This window comes from Callithrix jacchus, chromosome 2, assembly GCF_049354715.1.
Source record: "Callithrix jacchus isolate 240 chromosome 2, calJac240_pri, whole genome shotgun sequence".
NCBI lineage: Eukaryota > Metazoa > Chordata > Mammalia > Primates > Cebidae > Callithrix > Callithrix jacchus.
Genome location: NC_133503.1, coordinates 45,120,364 through 45,139,267, shown reverse-complemented (window position 1 = coordinate 45,139,267; position 18,904 = coordinate 45,120,364). Strand labels below are relative to the sequence as shown.

Here is an 18,904-nt window from a genome sequence, read left to right as displayed (position 1 = left end):
TTGAATTAATGGAGGGTTATATGAAAAGCAAACTGCCAGCATTAAGCAACTTGCTTTCATTATTTCCCAATTCAGAATCCTTCATCTGAGTCTTAATACGATCTAAATTTGCAGTCTCCAACCCGTGTCTGGAGACTATGTCATTAGGCCCCCGGTAGCACAGTAGCCACTAATTAAATCTTAAACCTCTTTTCTCACTGTCCTCAGCTGGATAAAGGCCAGCATTGTCAGTCTGTGGGAGTTCTTACCCTCTGTGGGAAAAGTGTTGGCCGTTTCTCTCATTGGGCAAAATTATTGGATGTGTCTTCTCTATAGTAAAAATTACTGGCTGCATCTCAATCGGCGAGGCTTTTCTCTCCAGGGGCAAAACTGTTGCCTGCATATCTCTGAAGGAAAATTGCCATCTGCCTCACTCTGCAGGAAAATTGCCAGTTGTGTCCCCATTATGGAGAAATTGTCAACCATGTCTCCAAACGGAAAAACATGCCAGCTGCGCTTCCCTGTAGAAGAAATGTCAGCAGAAGTGAGCAATTTAAAGCCCTGCTCATGATTCCGAGGCCATTCCTTTTTCATCGTGAGCAAACCCTCACATCCCCCGACTTGTTTCCTGTACTCTCACTCTCACCTGCCCGCATCATTGCAGCCAGGGTAGGGGTGACATTGAAATGAGAGATGCTTGGATCAAGGAGGGTGTATTTCGAGGGATAGTTCAGAAACGAACTCGTGTGTATCTGTGTCACCGCCCAGACAGAAGACCCAGAAATGAATATCACAACTGGTTCTTAAGATCTGCCTCAAACAGAAAAACACTTTAGGTTTTTGGACTCATTGTACACCAAGCTTTCGTTAAGCAATGCCTACTTCTGCTTTACTGCTGCCTTCCCTATTGTTTTGGGTGCAGACACTTTGCAAGGTGCTTCACCTGCAAGATCTCATCCATCCTCACAACCATCCTAGAATGTAGATACTACTATTAGCTCTATTAAACGAAGCTTAGAAGGAATCAAGCTGCTTACAAACCTGGAGTTTTGACCCAGGCCACTGAGCTTGGAACCACCTGCACTGTTAACCACCACTCCCATCTAAGACAGAAAGTGAGCAGGTTTTTCAGGATTAGCTGTTAGTGGCCTTGGGTCCCCTCCTGACCCCTCAACATGGGCATGAGTTCCTGTGCAACTAAGGAAGGTTCAGTGTAAGGTCCAGAGAAAGGAGCCATACCCAGGAACAGCCTTCACCTATGTTTTACCAATTTCTCTCTTCTCCTATCCACGGAGTCCACACCAGCTCTCTGCATGCCTCCTTTCTGCCCTTGCTCCAACTGTAATGAATGTTGTTTCACTTTAGGTTTCTCTAAAGTTGGCAGTTTTCTTCTTAACTCTTTCTCTTATTTTTGAATTCATGATTTTTTTTTTCAGATGGAGTCTCACTCTGTTGCCCAGGCTTGAGTGCAGTGGCACAATCTCAGCCCACTGCAACCTCTGCCTCAAGTGATTCTCCTGCCTCAGACTCCTGAGTAGCTGGGACTACAGGCATGTGCCACCGTGCCCAGCTCATTTTTATATTTTTAGTAGAGACGATGTTTTACCATGTTGGCCAGGATGGTCTCGATCTCTTGACCTCGTGATCCACCCACCTCGGCCTCCCAAACAGCTAGGATTACAGGCCTGAGCCACTGTACCCAGCCGAATTTATGAAGCACTGAATTCAAGGTTTTCCCCAGATTCTGGAAACTTATTTATTTATCCAGTCATCTCAGCCCTTTCAGGGGGCTCACACAAGATACTTACAGCTCCATGGAGAGGTATTCCGATCTGTACCTGTTAGAAAACATGTCTGCGCAAGGCACGTAAGATAACCTTTTTAAGAATTTTAAAGGCAGTTTTCAGTTGCTTTTGACTATAGCAGTATAGCCTGAAGTGTGTTCTCAGGAACCCTATACTAGAGAAACACTGAGCTACTAATGATCTGCCAAATAAAAATAAAATGGAATGGGGAGAAAGGTATGATCAAATAATATTCTGAAGTGGGATTAAAGCAGTGGTTCTCACTGTCCCCTGGGAGACATTTGGCAATATCTAGAGACATTTTTGGTTGCCACATGTGGGCAGATGGGGGTCAGCAGGGCAGATCTAGTGAGCAGAGGACAGATATATTGCTGAACATTCTATAATGCCCTAACAATAGGGTAATTGCATCATCAACTCCCAAAATTTGGTCAAAGTTTCCCGAGCTGATTTGACCTTGGGATCTGGAATACCTGATATGTCACAGGTTGAGCATTTTGCTGAAGTCACTTTGGAAAGGCTACCTAGAATAATGGGATTAGGAAAGGGAAATTGAAAAGCTGGTGGAATTCTATAGATTTTAGAATCTAAGAGCCAGGAGGGACCTGGTAGGCAACTAACTCCTTCATATTGCAGAGAAGGAAACAGGCCCAGAGAGTTGACGGTTGCTGAAAGCAATGCAGATAAGAGTAGGACAAAGGTTAAGAATGTAAGCTGGAATTATACTGAGTTCAAATCCTGGCCCTGTTCCTACTAGCCGTGAGTTGTGCCTGAGTTGACTGATTAATTTGTGGAAAAGAGAAAGGAATAATACCTATGAATATTGAATGAGTTAATACATGTAGAGCACACAGCACAAAAGCTCAATAGATGGTAGGTATTATCAAAATCCAGCCTGGACTTGTGCCCAGCCTGGATTCCAGCCCAGCATCCCTGAGTCTGATGTACTTTCCAGTGTACCTGAATGGACACAAGAAGAGGTGAGGAGCAGCAGAGGCCCAAAACTGGGAATATACAAGGTATATCTAGAATGTGAGGAATCCTGGTTTGACCTGATTGTTTAACAGAGAAACAGTATTGACAAAGCAAGGCGAGGCCCAGTTGTGGAGGCAGTTTGACAGGTAGACAGAGTCAAGAGCTCATCTCTGCCACTGCCTAACTGCATGATCCTGGGTGACTTACTGAACCTCTCCTCCTGGTCCATCTCCTTATCTACAAATGAGAACAGTAATAGCACCTTCCTTAGAAGTTTGAGCATTAAATGCAATAATGTATACAAAACTTGAGGACCAAGAAGTGGTAGCAAATGTCATCATGATTGTTACTGTTACTATTGGGGTCTCCAGGAGAAATGCTAGTGTTGACTTGTCTCAACATTGTTCTATCATTCAGGCACCAGATACTGTTGTGCTACATGTTCAACAGATTTTGCACTTCTCTGATATTAGAGGGGGCGTGAGAGTAAATTTTGTGGAACACACACTATCTTCCACTAGCCATTCCCTAGCACCGTGATTTACCTCTGATAACACACTAAAATCTCACTTGTTCACAACTGTAACCACATTTGTGTGATTGCTAAACTTGTGTCCCCTCCTCTATCCTGTGAGCTGGATCTGTATTGTTCATTATTGTGTCTTCAGCATTTGGTACAGGCCTGGCATATGTCCATCCCACAAACAAAAAGTATTTTAGCTGTGGCCTCTAGCTAATATACTGTTGTGCACGTGTGTGTGCCTGTGCATACAAGACACTTAAGTTACAAATGAATGCTCAGCAACATCTTGTACATGGTATCATGATTAAGAACAAAGATTCTGAAGTCAGACAGACCTGAGTTCAAAATGCAACTCTATCTTAGTGTGTCCCTGAACTGGTTACACAACCTCTCTGTGCCTTAGTTATCCACATATATAAAAGAAGGAATCATAATTCCTACTTCATAGGCTGTTTTCACAACTAAATGAAATAAAACATGTAAAGCACAGGGTCTGCGGTATTATAAGCTTTCCATCAACAGTAATTCCTAATACCATTAAATGCTATTACCAAAGGAAGGAAAATAATTCCTGAAGCTGCTATTAAAACTTGAATATGCATAGATATGTCATGAACTACAAAGCACTATGCCAATACAGAATCTGTACTTTGTCCTCTGTGTGCTGCCTAAAGCTGGCACGCCACAAACAAATGGAAGTAGGTCAATTAAAGAATTGTCACATCCATCTTGTGAAAATGTCATTTTGAGGCTTTACACTGTTACTTTGGGAAACAGATTCCCATGTATAATATTGAAAGGCACCATAAATATATACAATTTTGTTGTTGATTTAAACATTTTAAATAGACTTGAGTTTAAAGAAAAGAAAATGCAAACATTCTTTATGTCTTTTAAATAGTCCGCAGGCTCTGTACTCTTCGGTCCCAAATTCTCAGGAGTCTTAATAGATAAGATATGACTGGCCAGCAGTGAAGCAGTGCATGCTGATAATGAAAATAGTGACTGGCATGTTTTGAGGACCTACTGTGTACCAAGCTTATATGCCAACAACGTGGCTCCTCATTTTGCAGATGGGAAAACTAAAGCTGGAGTAGTAAATGAAATGTTCACAGCTAACAGCTGACAGAGGCAGGAATGATGACTCCAGAGCACAATTTTCTAAGCCCATCCACTTTACTGCCTCTGGGTCAGGTGTTTTACTTGGAATTTCCAAGCCCCCAGTACTGATGAGATGGCTGTCAGTTGAAACTAATGTGAAAATTTTCCTCCCATCTAGTTCTCAACTATGAAGACACCAGTCAGAATCCAGGGGCCTTGACTAATGCTCAGCTGAAGCCCAAAAGATAAGGGCACAGACTAAGACACTGGGTCAGAGGCTGTAATGAGCCATGATTTTCTGTTTCAATGATTTTTTTTAATTTGCAATTTCAATTCTGATTGATCAGGGGTTTTTTTTCTATTTTCTTCAATGGTTCTGTGAAAATTTTAACATTTTGGTTTAGTTCATGGCTGAATTCAGCAAGATTTGAAATGTAACATATTATATACGTGGGCTCTTTATACAGAATTGATTATTGACTATGTGAGTGCATTGAGCGGGCAGGAAAGAAGTAGCCTTGGAGGATGAGTTAACTCAGCAACCTGCAGGCCAGTGTTTGGTTTAGCCATACAGAGTCACCATCCTTGTAGGTAAAAAATGATTGAATGTCAGCAAATGCGTATGTTTCAACTTGAAACTATATATGCAAGGTACCCAGAAGGCAAAGAATCTGTTAACTTATCTGGCTTTGGCTCCAGTGAAGCAACAACTGTTCACTGAATATTTGTGAGTAAGAATCTGAGTATGAAGATAAGTAAAAGCAAAATCCTGTCCTCAAGAAGCTTATGTTTTAGTTGAAGAGATAAAACAAACTCATGAATTGTTAAAATAACAATAGTAATGTGAAAAAATGATAGTTTCGTTGTAAGAGAGTACCTGAGCAAACACTAAATAAATGGCCAGACCGAGAATGATAGGATTTCAGAGAAAAGAATCGATCATTTGGGGTTTACAATATGTAGTAGATGAGGTATATGAATCAAAGAGTATTTGGATCAGTGACAAAGGAATCAGGCCATACACCGAGTGGGAAACATCAAGATACACTCTTTGCATCCAACTGAAAATCAAGGTAGAAGGAAGAATTAGAGGCAATTTATGATGGGCCCAAATAACATACTGAGAAGCCATGCCTTTTTCCTGTAAACAGAAATCAGCTGAAGCTATTGAGAGAGATAACAGGAGCCAGGATATCAGTGCAAACAGACAATCCACACAAAATACTTTGCGGGATCAATGTACACTGTGTGGCTAATGGTTACACTGGGAGCCCAGACCTCACCTCTGTGCAATATAGCCATGTAACAAAACCACACTTGTGCCCATTAAGTTTATACAAATTTAGAAATTTTGTGAATTTTAAAAAGATATCGTAGCTATAGTTTACATATAAGGAGACTTAAGGCACAAAGAAGTATCTTGGCTAAGGTCACACAAAAAGTAAATAACCGACTGACCTTAGACCCAAGGCAGTGCAGCAAGAAAGTGCCACTGTTTTTCTTTCTTGAAGACAGGAGGTCGATCTTGCCCAGGTTGGGGTACAGCCCCAATCATAGCTCATTGCAGCTTCCTTGGCTCACGTGATCCTTCTTGCCTTATCCTCCCAAGTAGCTGGGACGACAGGCATGTTTCACAATGTCTGGCTAATTTTTTTTTATAGAGATAGGGTCTCCCTGTGTTACCCAGGCTGGTCTCAAACTCTTGGGTTGAAGGGATCCTCCCGCCTAGGCCTCCCAAAGTGCTAAACACAGGCGTGAGCCACCACACCTGGCCAAAGTCCCACTATTTGACACCATAAGCCAACAAGAGAAATGAAAACCTATGACCAGACAAAAACTTGTACATGAATAATCATAGCAGTATTATTCCTAACAATTAAAAAGTGGAAACAACTAAAATGCTCATCAGCTGATAGATGGATAAACAAATGTGGTATATTCATACAATGGATACTATTACTATTGCTATTCAGCCATAGGAAGAATGAAGAACTGATACATACTACAACGTGAATGAACCTTGAAAATTTTATGCCAAGTGAAAGGAGCCAGTCAGTACCAAATGTCCATGTATTCCATGATTCCATTTCTGTGAAATTTCCATGAGAATCAGAAAGTAGATTGGTGTCTACCTAGGACTAGAGGAATAGGGAATGGAAAGTAACTGCTAATGGGTATGGAGTTTTTGGGGGGGAGGTAAAGAAAATATTCTAAATTTAATTATAGAGATGATTGTGTGATTATGCAATTATACTAAAAACCACTGAACTCTACACTTTAAATACATCTTATGGTATATGAATTGTATCTCACTAAAGCTGTAAAAAAATTTAAGCATCTAAGATGACTCCATGTTTTGTGCAGTGACATCCAGATACCACTGGAAACAGAAACAGAGTTAGATATGTAGATTTGTCAGTTCTACGAATGGGACAGGTCCCATGCCAGTCCTTCCATGAGAATGAAAATCCAGAAACCAATGACAGATTTTTCTGCTGCCAGAGAGCTGACAGTTCTCTATTAGCCATTTAGATTCTGCAGGCACCAGCCCTACTTAGAAGACTGTCAGTTAGCTTCCTGGCCAGTCCAAACATGTTAGAGTCAGTTGATAAGGATTGTTACATTTGTCTTGTTTTGCTTTTGTTCTGCAGTTTTTGAAGAGCCTGAAGATCCAAGCAACAGATCATTTTTCTCTGAAATTATATCGTCGATTTCGGATGTGAAGTTCAGCCACAGTGGAAGGTATATCATGACCAGGGACTATCTGACCGTTAAAGTCTGGGATCTCAACATGGAAAACCGCCCCATCGAGACTTACCAGGTACAGAACCCCAGGCACCCATAGGTATATTGAATACTCCCTATGTGAGCTTTTAAGTCAGCCCCTGTTTATAATCCAGCAAAATGAAAGGCAATGCATGCTGATACATTCAGTAAAATGGCAGGGCCTGTAAGTGCCACAGGATTTAAGATAAAGGTGCATGTGGAGAGGCTAGTATTCAATTTAATTGATATGGACTGAGCACTTCATGTGGAATGGATATTATAGAGGTAAACAAACGGTTCTGCTCTCATGAAGCTTACCATCTGGTAGAAAAGTCAGATGATGAACAAGGAATTGAGTGTGCATCTCTGCAAGAGATGGTCCAGCCAGGTGAGGAAGGTTTTCCCAAAAAAGTGACTGTTACGCTGAGTCTTAACTGCCCTGAAACAGGAAATGCATGCTCTTAAAGTAGTGTGTTCAGAGGCCTGGAGTCAAGAGAAACGAGGTGTATTCAGGATGCTTACACCTTGAATATGAATCACAAAGGCAGAAAGATGAGCCTGGACATAGAGGCAAGGGGCTGATCACTAGGCCTTGGAAATGCAGAGTAGGCTATTTGCCATTGTGGACTGGGTACAATAGAGAGCCATTAAAGTTTTACACCAGGAAATGACATTGTGAGTTTTCGTTTTTACTGTGTGTTTCACTTTGCAGTTTGCCAAACGGACAATTTAGATAAGAGGAGATGATGGCAATTTGGTCTGGTAATGGTAGTGTCCAGATGGAAGGATGGGTAGGATGAAGAGTCAGTGAGGTTTGCTTGGTACTGAGTAAATATGTGCAGGGAGAGGAATCAAGAGGACTGTGTGGAAGTTTTGGACTTAAGTGTTGGGTAGATGGTGTAAATGCAAGGGAACCAAGGAGAAGGAATTGTTTAGGATGGTTTTGTTGAAAGAGGAAGACCAGACTTTGAAGTAGAGAAGATTTAAAGAAGCAAAATTCAGGCAAGAATATAATGAAAGAAGAGAAAAATGAAAGCAAAGATCAATTGGTGGGGATAAACTAACCCTATTTTAAGCAATTTGGGGTTAGATAAAAATAAGTGGGGGAATTCTAGACAGAAGGATTTGATTTACATTTTTTCCTTGAGATATAATTTACATATCACAATAATCAGCCTTTCAAAGTGCACAATTCAATGATCTTAGTTTACTCACAAACCACCACTATCTAATTCCAGATCATTTTCATCACTTACTTTTTTTTTTTTTTATTGAGACGGAGTTTGGCTCTTGTTACCCAGGCTGGAGTGCAATGGCGCGATCTCAGCTCACCGCAACCTCCGCCTCCTGGGTTCAGGCAATTCTCCTGACTCAGCCTCCCAAGTAGCTGGGATTCCAGGCACGCGCCACCATGCCCAGCTACTTTTTGCATTTTTTTTAGTAGAGACGGGGTTTCACCATGTTGACCAGGATGGTCTTGATCTCTTGACCTTGTGATCCACCTGCCTCGGCCTCCCAAAGTGCTGGGATTACAGGCTTGAGCCACCACGCCCGGCCATCACTGACATTTTTAAATGAACATTCTGGTTGTGCTGGGGAGGACATGTGTGTGGGAGGGACGTTGGAATGAAGGTAGCCAGATTTGATATATTTCCAAAGTAAAAGGTAATCCAAGGATTACTCCAAAATTTTTGTCCTGAGCAATTAGAAAAGTAGAGTTGCCAGTTTATTTAGATGAGAAAATCGAGAGTTTGGTTTTGGCTCTGTTAAGCCAATTAAACATCCAAACAGACACAGCAAGTAGACAGCTGAATGTGAGTCTGGATATATTTAGCTTCAAGATATAAATCTGACACTCACAAGTAGATAGAGGGTATTTAAAGCCACAGGACTGGATGAGATCTTCTAGGCAATTAGTATAATTAAAGAAGAGGTTATAAAATATGACCTAGTTGAGAATAGGAAGAGGACTTGGCAAGACAGATTTGGGGAAACTAGCCAGTGAGATGAGAGGAGTGACTAGGAAGCCAAGTGGAGAAAATGTCTTAAGGAAAAAGAAGTCACTGACTGCCAAATGCTTTGGTGAATCAAGTACAGAAGACTAAGACTTGGATTTAGTAAGTGGAGGTTATCCATAGCCTGAATGACAGAGGAATAGTTGTAGAATGGTGTGAATAAATGCCTGATTGGGGTGAGTTCAAGAAGCGGAAGAAGTGAGTTCAAGAAACGGGAACATAATGAGGACAGACAACTGTTTCAACAAGTTTACTCTGACAAAGAACAGAGAAATGGAAGGGTAGCTGAAATGGGATTCTTGCTGAAGGAAGTTATTACAGTATGTTTTCTGCTGATAGGAATAAGCCACTAGAGAGAGAGACCATTAGAGAGAGACCACTGAAAGAGCAAAGCCCTTGAGGGAAGCCAGAGGGGATGGAGTCCATTGCAGAATTGGCCATAGATGGTAAGATGCACGGATAATTCATCTGTCAAAGGAAGGAGAGCAGTGTTCATATATAGATGAAGCAGGTTTGTGAATTTTGTGATGGGAGCATGTAGGTGTGTCATTTAGCAAAATAAATAGTAAGGTCATTAGCTGAATGGGAAGGAAGAAAAGGGGTAAAGTTTTCATCTAAGAAAGAGAAATGTTGTAGAGTGGTAGGTTTGCTCAGGGATCCACTCCAAATGTATATAATATATTTAAAGGGAGATTAATTTGTATGATTACGTTTCTTCCCAACCACATTCGCCAGCTTGGTACAGGTAAAGAAAGGGTAGAAAGTTAGATTTCATCAGTGATGGAGTTTTCCCAAATGAGTACAATGGAAAGAGAAAGCAAGAAAGGCAACCTTGTTGAATATATATGCTAAGGGAGTGACTGTAATGATGCACTGCTGGATCGAAGCTGGGGGAAAGGGGAAATAATGAATTTAAAGAATTGGTAGAATCAGTATCCTAGAAGGAATGAACTAAAAAGACAGGAGGTAACAACAGCAGCAGAGTGAGACTCATTCCACAGGTACAGAGATAGATAGCAATGACCAGGTTCATCATATGACCAAGAAAGCAAAGGACAAAATCCATTGAATATGATGAGATCAAGTAACTGGGAGACTAGAGTGCTTGAATAAAAATAGTGGCAGGAATAGAGACGGAAGAGACAGAGGTGCGAACTTGCTTCAAGGAATGAGCATTAGGGACTCAGAACTTTTGATGGCTGAAAGACAGGGAGCAGGAAGTTTAGTTTGATGGCATGATTTCAAAGGAGTTGAGGATTTTAAATAGGAATAGTTGTCCAGAGCAGCAAGGAGCCCACCTACCCAACATTGGCAGGTGGAGTGACAGCAAAACTCTAGCTACCACTTGAGTGTTTGCAGAGGAGATCCAAAGTCCAGTCAGTGGAAGAAGAAGGTTCAGAGATGAGGTTGAGGATACTGGAGACTTTGACGACTCTCTGTAGCAGGTGCTGGAGAAAGGTTTGGGAGCCAGAATTCACAGCTATATATGTAGTGGAGATAGCTTTGTTTCCCCTATGGTCCAGTACACTCCCTGTTATTTAGAGTGTTACTGTCTCCTAAATCCTACCTCAACTTCAGGGCATGGCTCCACATCACTTGCCCCAAGATTTCATTTACAGCCCTTCATCTTTAGCCCAGGACTAGAGTCACCGCCAGTGTCCTCTTCCAGCTCCATAACACAAACTGTATAGTGTTCAAATCCTTAACGCAAAAGAAAGGACAGTGGGAACTAGGACCTGGGTGTGGCTACTGGGGAGCCTTGATTAGGAAGAGCAGATTTAGGACAAACTAATTTTATAATACAGTTAGCTAGCTTTCACATGAAGTAGTTTAAAGATGGTCAATACTCTCTGATTCAGTGAGCCTCCAGAACACCATGATAGGTTGTGAGGTCCAGTGGGGAAGAATTTAGTGATCAGTTAATACAGGCAATGCTACTATTTCATGTTTTCATACATGCATTCACAGATCTCAATCATGTTTACATGAATAAAAGGCTGCAGACTTAAGTATGATTAGCTATTTTCAAGTTTTCCTATAGAACAGAGGTTGGCAGACTGCAGCTTGTGTTCCAAACCAGCCCCCTATTTGTCTTTGTAGGTAAGTTTTATTGTCACAGCCATATACAATCACTTACTTATCTTGCATGGCTGCTTCTGTGCTGCAATGGCAGAGTTGAGTAGTTGTCGTAGAGACTATATGTCCCACAGAGCTTAAAATATTTACTATCCGGCCCTTTGGAGAAAAAAATTAGTCAACACGAACTGTAAGAACAGACCAATAGAGTTGGCTCTTGGTTGGCCTCATAGCAGTCCACTAACTACAGGACACTGGAATCCTACAAGTAAATATGAGAACGACTCAGTCTGGTGTCAAAAAGCCCATGCACAAGCTAATAGTATCATAGAAAAGTCATATTAGGAAGATGAAAAAAGAACATCAAATAGGATGAGTTTTAAGTTCTCTCTTGCTCCACGCTCTAGATGTTGCTCATGTATGCATCTTACCTTATTTGCTCCTCTGGTAGAGAAAGGTCCCTCTAATTTGCCTAAGAAGACTTTTTTCTATGCAACAAAAGATAATAGAGCATACCTTCATCATAGATGTTCTTTTTCTTTAAATGCTGTCAATTGGAGGCAGGCAGGAGCTACCCAGACCTTACATGCAGATGAGGAGAAATAACTCTTCAGACTAGGTTTTCCCTTGAGTCCGTCCCAACTTCTATCTTTCAAGAATTATTTACAGAGTTCTCAGCAATGTCATTCCTGCTAATAGGCACACACTTCCAAAGTGCACATGTGTTGATGCTTGATAGTCACCTGCAGTGTTTCTATAAGACAAAATCCCAAAGGTGAATGATGGCAGATGAGGAAAGGTTCATCACAAAGAAGACATATGGAACTAGACCTTAAAAAGCTCCCCACTGTCCGGTTTATAAACCTTCACTGCTGTGCCCCCTAGGGAAGGTCAGGGAGTTAGTTTATAGCAAAGATGCCTCTGTAAGAGCAGAATACAACCTTACAGTCCCCAAATGCATCTGACAATGTCAACAGCACTGCTGTAGGGGAATTCCCTTGTCACCAAAGCACTGAAGCTGTTACCCTGACAAGGCCTGGAACTGTCTGGAAGTGAGAGAGTAAAGGTGGGGGGAAATGAATTTGCAGAGTGAGAAATAACTTCCACTGTCCAAATAACTCAGAGCTTTTCAAATACCCAAAACATCTAATAGAACATAGGATGAGCCTGACCTCATTCCTTTGCCCTAGACGTAAGCACACAACTAGGTCTCAAACTCAGAATCCAACAAAACTGTTGAGATCAAAGGAAGAGAAGGAGCCACAGCTGCAGGAAAAGGAAATTGAATCATCACTCTTAACTTAAAGTTAAATACAAATACCCTTGGTAGCCTCCCTCTGCTTTTACTCAGTTCCATCTGGTCTCTCAGCCTCACTGGAGTTCATTATCACAGCTCCTGTCAAGGGCTAGGACCCACCAGAGCAAGCTGGAGCCAGGTTGCTAGTGCAGCTCAGACTGTGTGCTACAGAGCCTGATACCAGGGCTCAGTTCCTTCCCCTTCTGTCATTTTCTTTTCTGTATGATCTTCACAATGATATCATATCTCTGTACTTCATGCTCCATTAAAGTAAAGAGAATGAAAGCACCTACATCATAAGATGGCTTTAGAGATGAAATGAGGTTTTGACAGATAAAGCACCTGGCCAGTAATCACAAGCCAGCGTATTGGGTATGCCTGTTATTATTGCCACTCTGTGTTAGTGGGTTCAGGAAGGATTACCTTCGAAACACTGAACCCAGGCTACTACTCTCTGAAGCTTATTTGTCTATTTGGCACCTACATCTGAGTTGCTGAATGTAACTGGAGAAAAATATTCAACTATGCTTGATCAGCCTTATTTGACATTCATGTCCAACGTCAGGTGTCCCATGGTGCCTTCCAGAAAGCTGACAGTTTCCCAACCATTCCTCTCTCCTGATCATTCTCAGTTGATAACCATGCTGCTGCTTTCATTGGAAAAGAGAAATCAGGAAAGAATTGCCACATACTCCAGGACAGCACCTTTTACCTCAGAGTCTACTTGACAGCTCCATGTGTAGAGACATCTCTAAAGCATTGTATCCAGAAGTGAACATAGCACCCCCTTCCTTCCACGTTCTCAGGAGAAAGATCAGGGATTTATCTTTGACTCCTGTTTTTCTCTCCACACCTCAGAGTTGACCCAAGTCCTATCTGCTCTTTCTCTAAACAAAGGAGATTCTGACCAGCCCCCATCACTGCCCATGCCCGGATCCAAGCCAACATCTATCATTCAGGTTATAACTGGTCTCCCTACCTTTGTCTTTGCACCCTTAGGATTCGTTACAACACAGCAGATTCAGTAATCCTTTCTGTGAGGTCTCTTCTTCCTCAGGATAAAGGGCCTATGTAAACTGATCATTTGCTCCCCTAGCTGCTTGCTCACCACTCTTCTACTACACTCTCTCCAGGACTCCTGCCTCTAGGCCTTTGTGTTTGCTCTTTCCTGTGCTTGGAAAGCCTCCCCCTCACCCCAAATCAAGACATCACTGTGGCTCATTCATCACCAATGCTACCTCATCTAGTGAAGCCTTGACTACTAACCCTGCATAAAATAATATACCCCCCCCAAGATCTCCCAGCCTCTTTTTCCATACATTTTTGTTCTATGATTTTATCACCATTTAAACATCTTATTTGTTTACTTGGTTATATAGTCTCTCCCATGACACTGGGATGAAAGCACCACAAGAATATTTGGCTAACTGCTATATCTGAAAGGCATAGGAGGTATTGAGGAATTTGTTGAAAAGAATGGATGAATGGTGACCTCTAATGCCCGTGAGCAAATCAGCTTAGAAAATGAGAATCTACCACTTATTGGGTCCAACTGGATACCACTATCTACACAAGCAAGCTTGATTAATCCATATCAGCCACATGAGAAGCTCAGCACTCCATCCTAATGTCCCACAGCTAGAAAGGGCCAAGCTTAGGTTCACATCCAGGACCATCTGATTCAAGGCACATGTTCAATGAAAGATTTAACAGCTCACATCAGAAGAGGAGGTATTTGCAGAAATAATTACTGTTTAAAAGAATAACTGACCTTCTCGATATGTTTCCTCTCCAGGTTCATGACTACCTCCGCAGCAAGTTGTGTTCCCTCTATGAAAATGACTGCATTTTTGATAAATTTGAGTGTGTGTGGAATGGGTCAGACAGGTAAGAAAGGCTCTGTGGCTGAGAAACCTTCCAAAAGTTGCCTTGGGGCGGTGTTGGGCAATTTATCCTGAGAATATCCAAAGGGAGGTCAAAATTAGGCCCCAAAGCCTGGCTGAAATGCATTATGTGGGCCCCTCATGACCCTTGAAGTCATGCCTGGAAAGAAAGGAAGGACATAGTAAGACCCTTGAATCCTGCTTCTGAAGTGGCACAGATAACACCTTAATGTTAACAAGAAAGTCCTATCTTTTTCACACAAGACACTTCCAGTGCTAGGTCAACATGCCTAAATGAAGATCACTTATCCACCAGCAAATTCCAGCCTGAATAGTTCAGATTACTGCCAAGTGGGCTTTCCAGATCAAAAAGTATCCCTTGAAGCTGCTAGTGGAGACCTGGCCAATGGCCCTGGTGGTTCATTAACTGAAATCTAGTCAACCTCATTTATCACATTCCCTCAAAGTAATTTATTACTATTTTAAGGCCTTTGATTTGAACAGTACTTCATAATACCTTCCAATAGTTCATTTTTAGTTTGACAAATACAAATGATTCTCTGACTTTCGTGAGAACTAAATGCAAGCAACCAGGGGCTGATTTCATTCCCTGATGAAGGTGGCACCAATAATAGTGTTTCAAAGCCTAGAAATTCTATTGTGGCAAGACATTCAGACATTTGAGCTTTCAGTGAATATGAACTGTCTGTCTGTCTGTCTGTCTGTCTGTCTGTCTCTCTCTCTCTCTCTTGCTCTCTCTCTCTCTTGCTCTGTTTCTTGGCTTTCTTTGCCACTGATCCAAAATTAAAACCCTCCTTAGCAGGCTTGGAAAGGGTCCCCACATGGCAAAGGACCCAAGTCACACTGACCAGTTGGTATAGGACAGAGAGCAAGGTAACTGTGACATATGAACAAAATACCCCATGGGGAAAAGAAGCCAGCCCTATCATTTTATTCTTTATTTATTTATATAGATATTTATTTATTCATATATTATTATGTGCATATCTGTTGCTATTGCTCAAATTTTTCCTCTATCTTAGCCTTTATTCAAAACTACACTTATTAGGCACCTACTATATGCCAAACACCTTCATACATATCACTTTATTTAATCCCAGCTACAGTCTAACGAGATTGTTTTCATCATTTTCTCATGTTACAGTTAAGGAAATTGAGGCTTAGCAAGATAAAGTAATCTTCCTAACCACATAAAGTAGTAAGTAGAAGAGATAAAAGTAGTAAGAAGTTTTGAGTTTGAATCCTAACATCAACCTTCTTTCTATAACATCACAACTGGGAGATTTTATTTCTCTTTCAGATAAGGTTGGTATTATTTAAAAAAAAAAAAAAAAAAGACTATCTTTTCCTTGTTTAAAAGTAAGTCGGGTCATGGTGGGGAAGCAAATGGCAAAGCATGGGAAGCAGTGAAGCCAACTGGCTGAATACTTATGCCCCAGAGTCAAGCATATGTGGGTTTGAAGGTGGACTTTACCACCTACTAGCAATGTGACACTAAGCAAAGTACTTACTTCTCTGTAAAACCCTTTTATGGGATAATAGACATTGAAATGAGATCATGGAGGCAAAGCCCTCAGCACCCTGCCTGACAAGGTGATAACAGTCCACCTGAGTACACAGACACAGTTCACAACATCAGTTTGTTGAGCCAGAGTAACAAAATCTAACCTTTGCATAATTTACCTGGTACAGCTGAGGACATGCCCAAAAACACATCCCCTTGTTGTGGCCCAATCTTGTCAGCTTTTTCCTTCACCTCTCTACACATCCCAAATCATTTGAGAAACAGAGTTCGTGCTCTCCCATCTTAAGGAGCCAGTCAGAGCTCCACCCAGAAGTGAGTGAGAGCCAACCCCTCCTAGGGAAGCACTGTGTGATGGCATTTGCAGACATCCTCGCCCAAGGAATCTCTCTCCCCACACCTCAGCTTGTCACTGTGTCTGAAATGTCACCATTATTCAGTACGTAGCTTCTGGAAGACATCGGGTGTTCACTTCCCTCCTGATTGGTTGCAGCTACACCTATGAGGGGATAACGCTTGTAAAAATGTGGAAACCATTTGTCCATCTACTATAAAGTTTTTTATTTCCTCATCCCAAATGCTTTTAAAATTTGAATTTGCTTACTTGCTTCCCAGGTAAGACCATGATGACATCTATTTTATAGATAAGTTTTGTAAAAAGGCCAAATTCTGCACTAGTTCTCAGCAGGGGAGAGGACACACTCTGGGTTCATGCATGGTGCCACCAGCATGTCTCCCGCCACTGCACTGATGCCATAAACCCTTAGAGGTCAGATGGCCCAGGAACCCCCTAATGGTGGCCAAGCCTTAAACACATACAACTGCTTATTGTTTTCAAAAGTGTGTCTACTTCAACAAACCTCATTGTAGTGTCACATTCCTGATGGGAGGTAGGTAGGACTGGGATCATCAAAACCACTGGATACCTTTACCGAGCCAAAGAACCCAAAGGAATCTATGAAACAAAAGTAAATTACAAGGAGAGTTCTCAGCGTCCCTCCTTTTCAAGCCTAGCCAAAAAGCTTACTGCGTTCAGTGATTTAAAAAAAAAAAAAAAAAAGGCCAACAATCACACTACAGAGCCTGTTCTAATTTTTCTGGTTTTTGTTTTTAGTAAAGTCTATGGTGTCATCAGCTGGCTATAGCAGGGTATCATTTGCTCCAGAAAGACACAATGAAGATAGGTCATTGCCTTTCTCCATAACACTCGGTCACTCCCTCTCCTCTCTACCTTGCAGTGTCATCATGACGGGCTCCTACAACAACTTCTTCAGGATGTTCGACAGAAACACCAAGCGTGATGTGACCCTTGAGGCTTCAAGGGAAAACAGCAAGCCCCGGGCTATCCTCAAACCCCGAAAAGTGTGCGTTGGGGGCAAGCGGAGAAAAGACGAGATCAGTGTCGACAGCCTGGACTTTAGCAAAAAGATCTTGCATACAGCTTGGCATCCTTCAGAAAATATTATAGCAGTGGCGGCTACAAATAACCTATATATATTCCAGGACAAGGTTAACTAGGTGGACAAGTAATAACTTAATAATCTCACATACTGAATACTAGTCAAACAAGTTTTTAAATGTTTCTTTGGGTCTTCATTTGACGCATTGACTTTAATTTCCCTATGCAGGAAATGATTGGAATAGAATTCAAAGGAGTCCAACTTTCCCAGCTCCCCGGTTCTAAGAAACTTTTGTCAAATCCAATAGGTTTGGGACACTTCTGTTTAGAATTGAAAGCTGCCAGCTAACAGTAATTCTTCCATAGTTGACTTGAACTTCTGATGCTTTTATTGCCCCATTTTCTCTGGTGGGTCCAGTGTTTTGTTTCTAGGTGTCTGCTGCGATAAAATGAGGTTGTCTGTAGTATTTAAGGAGAAAAGAGATAAGTTTTTTTTTAATTAAGCAATTACATTCGATTGAAAAAAATCAACAAAAAATAAACACCGTTTACTCTTAGCCAAATTCTTCTTGTTTTGTGGAAAAAACAGAACTAGTCAGTATCTCCTGCCACTCCACCATTTTTTTTCCGTTTTCCATTTTCCTTTAAACAATTTCATTTAAGCCAGAGATTTACTGCATGAAGCTGAGAAGAGGATGCAGAATGACAAGGAAAGGGCACATCAACCCTGCTATGCTCTTTTTTTGTAAGCTCCATAGAAACAGCCTGAGAATTTGGCTAGGAAACTTGAATGCTTCAGAGGACAGAAAGAGAGCACTTTCGACACAGTGCTTCCCAGAGTGAGCTTGGCAGGGCCAGGCGGGGCCAAATTCCATCTGCTGCCTTGTTACTCTTGCTTTTTGTGCTCTTAAATGGCTCCATATAATCCTCTACCTACATGTTCCTTGGCTTTTTTCTCCTCAACCTTTTCCAGCTTATTTATTCCATTGACTTCTAAAGGCCGAGTCCTGGTTGCTTATTATCTGGTGTTCTAAATGAAGCAGTGGCACCACCCCTGAGTCCCTGAGAAAGGCTGGTCTGTTCTTTTTGGGTGTTTCTCCTAAGCAGCTCCCTCCCCTCCTCCTGGTTTTGGTAACCAAAAGTAACAATCCATCAACCTCCATTGTACCTAGAACAAAATTGGCCAATAAAAATGCTGATTTGTAAAGTCCAGTCAGGCACTTCTACCTCACCCCAAGCTCGCCATCTGGGAAAACAGACCAGAATGCTCTCTCCTACAGAAACGAACTGTGGGGAAATCCAGCAGCTGTGACGTCAGAGTGAATGAAGTCCACTTGAAGCAGTGGAAGATGGTTCATCCTTTTCCCCAGTTGAGGATCGAGATTTATAATTTCTAGAAAGCCATTTCCAGAAGGTTCGGTGTGGCACACCTCTGGGAAAGGCACTAAATACATGCAAAGGATTTACAAACTTAGGGAGGGTAGATGGGTGAAGTCCAGAAATCTGGGTCTGGGTTAATATCTCTGTATCTGTCTTGATGAC

General features: G+C 41.7%; 1 protein-coding gene and 1 long non-coding RNA gene across 37 annotated transcripts in view; one reads left to right on the top strand and one right to left on the bottom strand.

Annotated features, from left to right (window-relative positions):
• Window positions 1–17,919, top strand: part of PPP2R2B (protein phosphatase 2 regulatory subunit Bbeta) — a 494,567-nt gene extending 476,648 nt beyond the window's left edge. For all 36 annotated transcript variants that reach the window (XM_002744335.5, XM_078362503.1, XM_078362412.1 and 33 more), the window contains 3 exons: window positions 7,035–7,204; window positions 14,333–14,424; window positions 17,202–17,919. In XM_002744335.5, coding sequence (XP_002744381.1) covers window positions 7,035–7,204; window positions 14,333–14,424; window positions 17,202–17,481 — 542 coding nt within the window. In that variant the 3' untranslated portion in view covers window positions 17,482–17,919. The remainder of the gene's footprint in view (window positions 1–7,034; window positions 7,205–14,332; window positions 14,425–17,201) is intronic.
• LOC144581001 (uncharacterized) overlaps window positions 1–18,904 on the bottom strand; it is a 53,076-nt gene that overhangs the window by 7,636 nt on the left and 26,536 nt on the right. The window contains exon 2 of the long non-coding RNA XR_013531452.1: window positions 249–500. This is a non-coding gene — a long non-coding RNA (uncharacterized LOC144581001). The remainder of the gene's footprint in view (window positions 1–248; window positions 501–18,904) is intronic.